Below are 10,990 nucleotides of genomic sequence, written 5' to 3' on the forward strand. Positions count from 1 at the left end.
CTAGCGTTCCCTTTATTGTAATTTGTTATTATATATAAAATATTATGATGGTCACTCACGCCCCTCTAACGTCATCCCTTACCACCTGTATTATTACATTAATCATAAGAGCTCGTACATTCTCATCTTGACCGCCTACGTCATTATGTTATTTGTATTATTTGAAAGGAACGGATTCTATCCGTTACAATATGGAGAAAAAATCAATTATGAATGAATGAAAGGTAGGTACCGCTGGAAATAACTCGCATGTTTTTTAATTACACCATTAATTTTGTTACAAAGATCATGGACCTATATAAAACTGCCTGATGTGTATAGCAATTCGTGGTGGATATATCATATACCGTCATACGAACAACAAAATTAAACAGTCAAAAAATATCACACACAATTGCAACGATCAGCGTGTTCTCTATTACCAATAGGCAATAGCCACTATTAAATTATTGGCTATTCGATTAGCATAAGCATTCGTTTATAACAGTGAAAACAATACAAATTTTGATTTGATACATATGTTAAAACACTAATTAAGCGGGTAAAGGCGATGACACAACACAACAACGTTTGGTTTGTAACTGACTTTTATTATGGAAATCACAACGGTAGGGCCCGTCTCAGGTCTACCAGTGTGTCCAACCTTCACTATTAATTTCCTTTAATGACATAATTTCTTAATTAAACTTAATTTATAACAACTCGGCCTTCCTGGTCCTGTTGGCCGTCTCGGCCCAACATAACACATAATGTAAATATTCTTATAATATATGAGTATACAAGTAAATAAAAAAAAATCAACAAAGTAACAAAACATACATAGGCAATTTAGGAACATATTTAATTAGTATAATCTTTCAAATTGCCAGGTCTCTTAATCTTGCGATTGGAGATCCTGTGACTAGAGTTAGTGTTTGCTGCAGATGGTGCTGTAGAGTCTGACTTCCCTGGCTCGGCTCTCGGTGTGATTACTGCTCGCTTTTCCGTACCGTCACTATCTTGCCCCTCTTGATCGGATTGATCTGTCTCACTGTCATCTCCCTGGTCCGAAGCGAAGCGCTTCAGGGCGCTAATGTGTGCTGTAGTAGCATATAATTGTTTTCCTCATGGTATAAGTCTGCAATCTTATAGGTGTCGCCGGCACATACAGCAGTCACAATCATGGGTCCTCGATACTTGGCCTGCAATTTTGTTGAGGTACCGGTGGACACCGGGGTACGTCGTAGATAGACAATGTCCCCTATACTCAAGGTTTGGTTTTTTCGGTGTTGGTCATGCCGCGCCTTCACTGGGCCTGCTTTTCTGCTATGTTTTGGCGTATCTGTGGCTGAATTTCTGCCGGTTGTTGGTATGCGGGGGTTAATGTAGTGAGTGTGTCCAGTAGGCCATCTCGAATCACTGCATCAAATCCAAATAATGCATAAAAGGGACTAACTCCAGTAGTCTGGTTTATTGAAGTGTTCAGCACCAACTCTAGTTCAGCTAGCTGTTTATCCCAGGTTGCTTTGGTTTTCATGCTAGTCGATATTGCTGCTAGCACAGTGGAGTTAGCTCGCTCTACTTGCCCGTTAGCACGTGGGTGTCGTACAGCTACTGGGTGATGCTGGATCCCGTTATCCTTGCAGTACTGCCCGAATTGCTCTGACTGGAATGATGTACCTCTATCCGTAATGATTCTCTTGGGTATAGTCCATAGTTTAAAGCGAAAACCTTCAGTTGATTTACAACTACAGTGGACTGTACTGTCTTAGACGCATACAGCTTAACAAACTTAGTTAGATTGTCAACCAATACCAGAATGTACGCATTTCCTTTGGTACTCTTCGGGAATGGTCCTAGATGATTAATATTTATTGTCTCGAACGGACGGTCACCTGGACTGATTGGGTGCAGCGTACCAGCTTGCTTCCCTCGTGGCTTTTTGTATTTGACGTAAGAGATTTCGGGTGCTTCGCACCACGGCCGACCGATAAGTAGATCGAATGGGTGGCTGGCATCTTGAACAATATAGACATCGACATTGTCAAGCGTGGCTTCATCTACCTGAAGGTTGAGTACAGCCTTCCCAATGGCTATTGTCTCAGCGTTGGCGCCGAAACCCATAATTGTCGAATCGTTGTTTGTCCAAGACATACCAAGGCGGTGACCAACACTTTCCTTCATGATGCACACCGATGAGCCAGAATCGATGAGCCCGGTCAATTCATGAATACCATTGATTATAACACGTTTTTCATGTAGTATTTTCTCACTATCTGTTACCAGGCCGTGCTCAGGTCTCGGATACGTACAGTATGCGCTTTCGCTTGTACTCGTTGATACCACGGTGCACGCCCTATGGTGCTTTCCACCAGACCAGTGACAGCTCTCACACTTGGGCTTCACCTGACGTGGTTCTGGGCAATCACGTTGACTGTGACCATTTTTTTGACAATTCCAGCACTTGAAAGTGCTTGACGTTCTAATATTTTTAGCTATTGTTGTGGACTAACTGCTCTGGTTTGACGTTGTGTTGTCGTTGACTGGGTTCCCTACTGTCTTGGGTTAGATCAAGGCTTAAGACAAGTTGGTGTTGTATACAAGGATGAAGATGATTATACATACTGGAAGAAAAGAGAATGTAAATTGCACTTTACTGTTCGATGTGCATCATGGAAATCTGGGTACAAGTTAATTTGTATATATTTATTTCAGTATAATTCAATAACATAAAGTATATTAATATATTATAGTAATAAGTTTTATAAGTAATTATATAAGTAATTTATATCTATTTGGTTTACAATAAAATTCTTATACAACTGAAATTATTTAATATTCTATAGGTTTCATTAGAGTTTGTTTAAAATAATTAATTAAATATAATATGTTTACTTAAATAACACATCTGTTTAGTATGTTAACATAAGGAAGTACCTCAATCATGGGGGAGGGGGGGGGGGTTGTGGTTGTAACGCCAAATATGTTTGATTTTTTTATACATTTTACTTAATGTGTAGGTATATACTAATATAACTTGTATAGATATTTGAGACATATACTTGTTCCATTTAAAGTACATTTAAATATATAATATTCTCTACATCCATTAGCAAATATTGATCCTGATTTTGCCACTGAGAATAAGCAACTTTTATAAAAGTAGTAGTATAATAAATATATACTGCACAAAATTAATGTCAGTTAAATTAGAGCCTCCTCACTCCTCACTATGTTGTACCGACGTACCGTATACTATCAGTGATGTAGTCCTATAAAAGTAAATGGATACACGCCTTAATCATTGTAAAAAATAATGTGGGGGGCTGTGCTCCCACAATTCAGTATTTGTTCATGTTATCTACTAGTGACTACCACACGTTTGGAGAACAAAATTACTATATTCATTTTTATATAGATGGCATATTACAACATATTATATACCCAACTTATGGTAGATATTAAGGGTACACGCATAAATATAAAATTAGGTGGGTACACGCCCTGTACGGTGTACCCGAGTGTACCCTTCACTACACCACATACATGTATACTATGAGTAATTTACATGGTCTACATATCAAGTTTCTAAAATTATACCAACATTTTTATGAGTAGATAATGATTTGTGACTCTTGATACCTATTTAAAATTAATTGATATAACATGTCTTACGAGTTTGATGTTAAATTTTCAATTTTTTATTCTGTATTTTAAAAAATAAATTATATACCGTTTCCTTTGTCATTTTGTTTCCCAAATAGCCTTGTAGAAGTATAAAACTGATAAAAAAAAAATGTATTATATACTTGGGTTGCAACCTTTTTTTTCATGTTTACTATCAATCACTATCAAATCTACATACTATTGAGTTTTTTTAATAAAAGAAAGAAAAAAAATTTAAGAAAATTGTAAAACAAATAGAAAATTCTTGTGATATACTTTTTAATTATATATTGGTGTATTACAATTTTGTTGCATGTTGAATTTTTAGTTGTAAGGCCAAGGGAAAAATAATGAAGAATGACCTCTCAAAAGTTATTATTTTAGTCGGCCATGAAACACATCCAGCCAATGGTTTGATGATTCATGATTTTAAAAATATATGTTATCAGCGTTCACAGAATGAACGAACTTCACTTCGCATTATATATAATGAAGTATATCCAAATATATATCATAAATTATATAAATAATATATCTTTTAAAAACATATTTTATAATTTCACTTTTAATCCAATTTAGACTTGTACCATGGTAAAGTTTATTAGTGTTCATGTTGGATCATTTTTATCACATAAAAGAACAATGCAAAGGTATAGGAGGCGAAACCGGCCTACCAATCCTACTACGATGCAAGAATTTCATGAGCAATTAATTGGTGAATACTCACATTTGGTAATAATTAATGATGAGCCATTGTATTCAGGATTGGTTAGTAATACTTAGGAAGAAGGAGTTACCCTTCTCTTTGTTTTGCCAGGAGTAAAAGAGTAAATATACTGAAAAAATATACAATATAATATTAGTCCCTAAAACAAAGTTTAATACAAGTTTATTTATAGTTTACTAAGAAATAGTAAAATATTTTTAATGGACGGAACTTTTTCTGCAGCCCTATCTTTCAATAATGAATGTAAACAGTATATGTCATAATGGGAATTACATTCAATACTGTGAGTTGTATAGGTACAGTTATCTTTAAATATGTATATATTTGAAATTTTTAACTATCAAGTTTTTTTTGAATGATATTGTTTTATAAATGAACTAGCCGCTATGGCAGGAATTCAATTTATATTCCCAGGCATAAGTGTCCAACGTTATTGGTTTCACAGCAGTCAAGCTGTTTGGAGGAAAATTGGGAATCTTGGTAATTTTATATAGTATATAACACATATTATAACAATATTATCAAATGTATCTATAAAATAATTATTTCATTAATTTTACAGGAATGACTGAGTTGTGCACAAGAGATCGTGGAGCATATGATATTGTCCACATGATAATGGCATTGCCATTAATACCGGGAAATAAAATAATTGAAGGGTTTACGTCCATACAAATACATTATAATTCAAATATTAAACAAACATTGTCAATTGAGAGTCAGGAACAATTTGAAATATTATTTCAATATTATAAAACAATTTGGTTAACAGTTAAGTAAAATATGTTTTATATTTCCTAATTATTAAAATTTAAAAATAATTAATTCTTTATTAGGTGTTTATGCAAATATGTTATCTGTGAGTGGCACCGTTTGGAGAACAAATAATGTTCTAGAAGTAAGTCATCAACTCTTAAAGATGCACATTGGAAACAATCACCAACCCGAACCATGGATATTTCTAAGTAATATACTAATTTAACTTATATTAAAATTATTAAAAATAAGAAATGTAAATAAATGTTAATGAACATCTAAGTAATTGATTTTTTGAATAATAATTGCAAACTATTTATTTACAAGTAACTGTTATTCACTTCAAATTCTTCACTTAAAAAAGAAACCTTTAAGGCCCAGTCAAACAGAAAGCGGCCTACATGGTGTCTGTATAATAATACAATCGCGGTCTGCATACCCGTCCGATACAGCTGCTCAGTCTTTGTTTGACAGCACCTTTAAGTTTTAACCAACTTAGTACCTTTCATTAATAACTAACCAAACCTATTTGAGTGGAACAATGAAAGTATTGGTTTTATAATTTTATACTTGTGTCTGTCATCATTATGTGGGGCAGTAAAGATGCTTTGATTTTTGACATCATCATCTCTTCTGGTAGGAAAGTGAATCTAGTTGGTCAACGAAATCGGTTTTGGTTTTTGATGTTACTTAAGGATTAATGTGAATAGCTAAATAAAAAATTAAAACGAAAAACTAAAAGCTGTGGGTACTTTAAATATTCTGATATTATTCACTTCTAATTAATTTATTAGACAAAAACTATCTTTCAGGTCTTCAGGTTACTAGCTCATGAGGTACCTGCTTGCACTTGAACGCCCCTTTGCGTTCCAACTCCCCCTTTTTGCCCAAGATTAACTCAACCATTGTCTCAAACTGCTTCCCAATTTCCCATGGTATGCAGGTTCCAGGACTTACTAACCTAACCTACATACTGTAGGTATGGATACCTACATTAAAAAATGAATTGATGGAATAATCCAATAATGTATTATAAAAAATAGGTTAATTTTTGAATAACTACTATTAATAAGTTAATTAAGTTTTGTTAACAAATATAATATGCACTTTCAGATGCTTTAAAAACCTATTGTACTGGTGTAAGGAATGACTATGATGTGGAAATAGATGGTGGTTTTATCAGAGAACCATAACGTCGTATGGATTGAGAATCAGAGAAAGTTGGACTTGGCCATGAGGTTGTTTAATGAAGGCCGGTACGCCATCTTAGAATTTCTAACTAGTACTCGCCATGTTACACCAACATTTGGTGTGAGTCGACCACAAGTTGTCCATAATATTATAGCCAATACTGAGCCACCAACATTACAAACAGCAGAACTTCAACTACAGCAATCCGTCAACTTGGCTCAGCCTGTTGACGACCATCCAAACAATCATCTTCAAGCAAGAGCTAGAGAATGGTTGGTTCAGAGAAGAGTTAATGGAGCAGAAATAACCAGTTAATAATAATTCTTTCAATTACCTTATAAATTATAACCAATCTTTTTCTATATTCTGAACCATTGCTTGTTTTAGTCTTAGATTTGATACACGGAATAGATGATGATGAAGTGGTGACACCACTAGAACGTTTTTATGTAACCAGACAAGACCTAAATTGTAATTACCAATTAAAAAACAAATATCAAGATGATAATATCATAGTACAAAGTGTCAAATTTAAATATATTTTCTTACATTTCAGTTTTACCATTGATTGAGCCTAAATGTTACATTTGTTTATACTCGCCATCGACAATTATTGCCTCGCTGCGTAATCACCAAGGATTGTGCCAGCCATGCTTTGAGAGTTACATAATTATGCCACCGTGTTTAAGTATTCCATACTACCGTTGTGCCTTATGTAGAGCTGAAGTGGAGTTCTATATGATTCTGAACTAAATATAACATACTTTTACATTACATATAAGTTTTAGGTAAGTTTGATTTATAAGTATTTGAAAAAAAACACTAATTACTTAACCATTCTGAAGCCTTATTTCTGTCTCACTTTACTTAAATAAGTTGTAATTTGACGTAAAACTGTATGTAACATTTTTTTTTCTCTTCTTGTGTAGTATAAATCTACATAAGAAACATCATAATCACATTAAAATCTCTTGAGTTATAAGCAATTTTATGATTTAAGGGTAACTTGGGGCATACCTTGTACTATGGCATTATAATATTTATATACAATAAATTTGTATTTTTTTATATTCTAAGTAGGTACCTAGGTACCTAATACAATCTTAGAAACATGAGTTTTGATTCGAAATAGTGATTTTATGATATCTAATAATTCAATATCTATTGTGTAAGAAAATAAAATAATTTTAAAATGTTTAATTTATTCTTTTCAGTCATGGGAGGTAGAAAACTTCAAACAGTTGGTGGAAGGCCTTACAAAACTTTTACTGAAGAGTAATTACAACAAGCAATTTTGGCTGTAAAAACAAAATCAATGTCAGAGCGTGAAGCTAGCATTGCATATGGTGTACCTAAATCTACCATAAACAGAAAAAAAATAACAAAAATATGCTCTCAGTTGGTCGACCATGTGATCTTCAAGATGAAGAGGAGAAAAGTTTAGTTGAAGGATTAATAACTGCAAGTAAATGGGGATTTCCATTAACTTGTTTTGAGGTTCATTTGATGGTTAAACACTATTTAGATAGAAAAGGTTTAACTGCAAAACAGTTTAAGAATAACATGCCAGGACCTGACTGGGCAAAATCATTCCTTAAACGTCATAATTCTACATTAACCATACGTTTATCTGAGAATATAAAACGCTCTAGACCAAATATTTCAATTGAAACAATAACACATTTTTTTAATGAGTTAAGCCAGACCTTGGAAGGTGTACCCCCAGATGCTATCATCAATTATGATGAAACCAACCTTACCGATGACCCGGGAAAAGTAAAAGTTATATGTCGACGTGGTACTAAGCATGTGGATTATTTATTGGACTCTTTAAAAGCTAGTACGTCTGTTATGTTTAGTGGGCCAGCTTCAGGTGTCATGTTGCCAGTGTATGTTGTGTATAAATCTGAGCATTTGTACCCTAGTTGGACATACCATGGTCCACAAAAAACACGTTTCAACAGATCCAAGAGTGGTTGGTTTGACATGAAAATCTTTGAAGACTGGTATTTTGAAGTAGTTTTGCCATATTTCAGGACTATAAATGCTAACAAAAAGGTCATGATTGGTGATAATTTGGCTAGCCATGTGTCAGAAGAGGTAATCAAATCATGTGCAGAAAATGGTATAAGTTTTGTTCTTCTTCCCCCTAATACAACACATCTGACACAATCACTCGATGTGGCATTTTTCAGACCTCTTAAATTAAAGTGGAGAGATGTCTTAAGAAGTTGGAAAAATAAAAACATTGGTACCTTGCCTAAAACTCAATTTCCAGGGCTACTTAAAAATGTAATAAATGAACTAAATATTAATAATAATATATCAACTAATTTAAAATCTGGATTCGAAGCTTGTGGTATAATTCCCCTAGACGCTAACAAAGTTATTAAAAGATTGCCTTCAATTGAGAAAGATAACAATGATTGTACCTGGATAAATGAATTTGAAAACATATTAAGTGAACGTCGTTTTTCAAAAAGTTCTAACCATCCAACACCAAAACGTAAACGATTAGATGTTGTCCCTGGATAGAGTATCACTGTATTTGAAGATCCAGATGATCCAGATCCATTACAACCAGAGTTAGAAATTGAAAGTCCTCTAGTTATAACTATACCAGCAAGTAATGAACCAGTTGCAAGTTCTTCTCAGGTTAATAGTATGTCTACAATCAACATGTATGATTCAGATGATGTTGATGATGATGAAAACTTTAAAAAAAAAACTTAAAATAAATGAATTTGTTTTGGTGAAATGTTTGTATGGCGAAGGAACAAAAAAGAAAGCTTATAAGATGTTTCCAAGTATCATAAAAGCAGTAGGAAAGTCAATTAAAGGAATTGTTTTCACTTGTCTTTTTATGAGACCTTTCAAAGGGTCAAGCAATACATTTGTTTTTCCATCTGTGGATGATATTGCTGAAGTTTTTGAAGAAGACGTGGTGTTACGCCTTAAACTTATAAAAGAGCAAAGAGGTCGCTATACATTTGATCTTTAAGGTAAGGATGGCACCTACCTACCTAAGATTCTATTTGCTACATTGATTTTGAATGACTGTACTTATAAATGTAAATTTGAAGTCTGACTAACCTTAAGTTAATTTAGTTACCTGCAAACTTAAATATTTAAAAGTTCCTATCAATTGTTTTTTTTGTAATATTGTTAAGTTTTTAATACTATGCAAGGTTATTGTATATTTATTGTCTAAAAAAAATTGTTATTTTGTCTATTAATTGTTTAAATTTAAAAAAGTTTGTTATTGTGAAAAGATTTGACAATTATTTTAATTATTTTTTTTTTGTATTAGTTCAAGTTGAATATATGAAAATACATTTTTAAAGATTGCATTTTTACTTGTATCCGTATTTAGTTATGAACAATAGATAATTTTGATTAGTCTTTCATATGTAAAATTTTGTAAGGAACACATTTTTTTTATTGTGTTTTGCCCCAAGATAGCCTTGTTAGGCTCAAAATGAGTTTTTCTGCAAAATTAAATAGTTGCCCCAAAATACGCCCTTTGAAGGGTAACTTGGGGCAGCGACAAAAAAATATATATAAAATCAGGAATTAAGTACACAAATTTAAATTGTAGTAAATATTAAACAAGAGATAAAGAGAAAACTTTTGATATGAATATTGAACCCATACAATGATTATTTATTGAGATATAGAACGTCAAAGTCAAAAACTGCCCCAAGTTAGGCACTTCTACGGTACCTTCTACCTAGCAAAGATAATAAAATATTGATAGACCATAACATATAAGAACAGGACTTACATTATAAGTGGCGAATTTGGAGGTGAAGCTATTGATGTGGTGCCTTACCTAAAATGTTGAAGCAAAAAAAACTTAAAATGTATACTTCTAACCAAAAATTTAATTATTTGCATTTATATTATTTATAATTTGAAGTAACCTATGCATAGGTTTTGTTGAAGATTTCCTTTAACAAAACAAAAAAAAAAAAATGTTTGAATGTTGTATCATTTGTTACAAAAATAGATTCAAAATATTTACATAAATTATTTACAATGTAATAATGTATACTCCGTCTAGAATAAAACCGTGCAAAACAAATTCATATAATCTGCAGGTATATAGATTATTATAGGTACAACTAGATTTCTAGATCTATTAAATACAAATTAGTACCTACTTCGAATAATTAAATTAATTAAATTAATAAATTAAACTCTCGACTGCTAGTTCCCCTATGGTGAATTACTTCCTACCAGTCATTTTAATCCCCCGACTACTAGGTACCCTTAGAACTAGATCCCCTAGTGTCATTTTGATCCCGGGGATTTAAGTGATGGGCTCTAATTATCTGGGGATCTAATCGACACGAGGAATCTATTTGACACCGGGGGATCTAAATGACATGTGATCTATTTGACACAGAGATTCAAAAGACTGGGGATCTAATGGACGATATAGGATCTACATTGCAGGGGATCTAGACGTCCGTTTACCAAAACACGCAGTGTTATCAAGGTAAACACTCCCTATCTTTTACATTATGATAGTGGGCCGAAAAAAGTACACCACTAATAACTGCCACCAGGAGCGCTGACTACCAGTATGAAGGCTCAAACACATTAAAGTTTGTATGGCACATTATGCAATTTAGCATTTTATTCTAATTACTAATTAGTATATTTAGA

The 10,990-nt window shown here is 33.0% G+C and overlaps 1 protein-coding gene across 1 annotated transcript; it reads left to right on the forward strand.

Annotated features, from left to right (window-relative positions):
- Nucleotides 1-7,708: 7,708 nt before the first annotated feature.
- Nucleotides 7,709-9,052, forward strand: LOC103309611 (jerky protein homolog-like). Its single transcript, XM_008185488.1, has 2 exons — nucleotides 7,709-8,611; nucleotides 8,855-9,052. The coding sequence occupies exons 1-2, from the start codon at nucleotides 7,709-7,711 to the stop codon at nucleotides 9,050-9,052; spliced, it is 1,101 nt and encodes a 366-aa protein (XP_008183710.1).
- The last annotated feature ends 1,938 nt before the right edge of the window (nucleotides 9,053-10,990 follow it).

Source organism: Acyrthosiphon pisum, chromosome X (assembly GCF_005508785.2).
Source record: "Acyrthosiphon pisum isolate AL4f chromosome X, pea_aphid_22Mar2018_4r6ur, whole genome shotgun sequence".
NCBI classification, from domain to species: Eukaryota; Metazoa; Arthropoda; class Insecta; order Hemiptera; family Aphididae; genus Acyrthosiphon; species Acyrthosiphon pisum.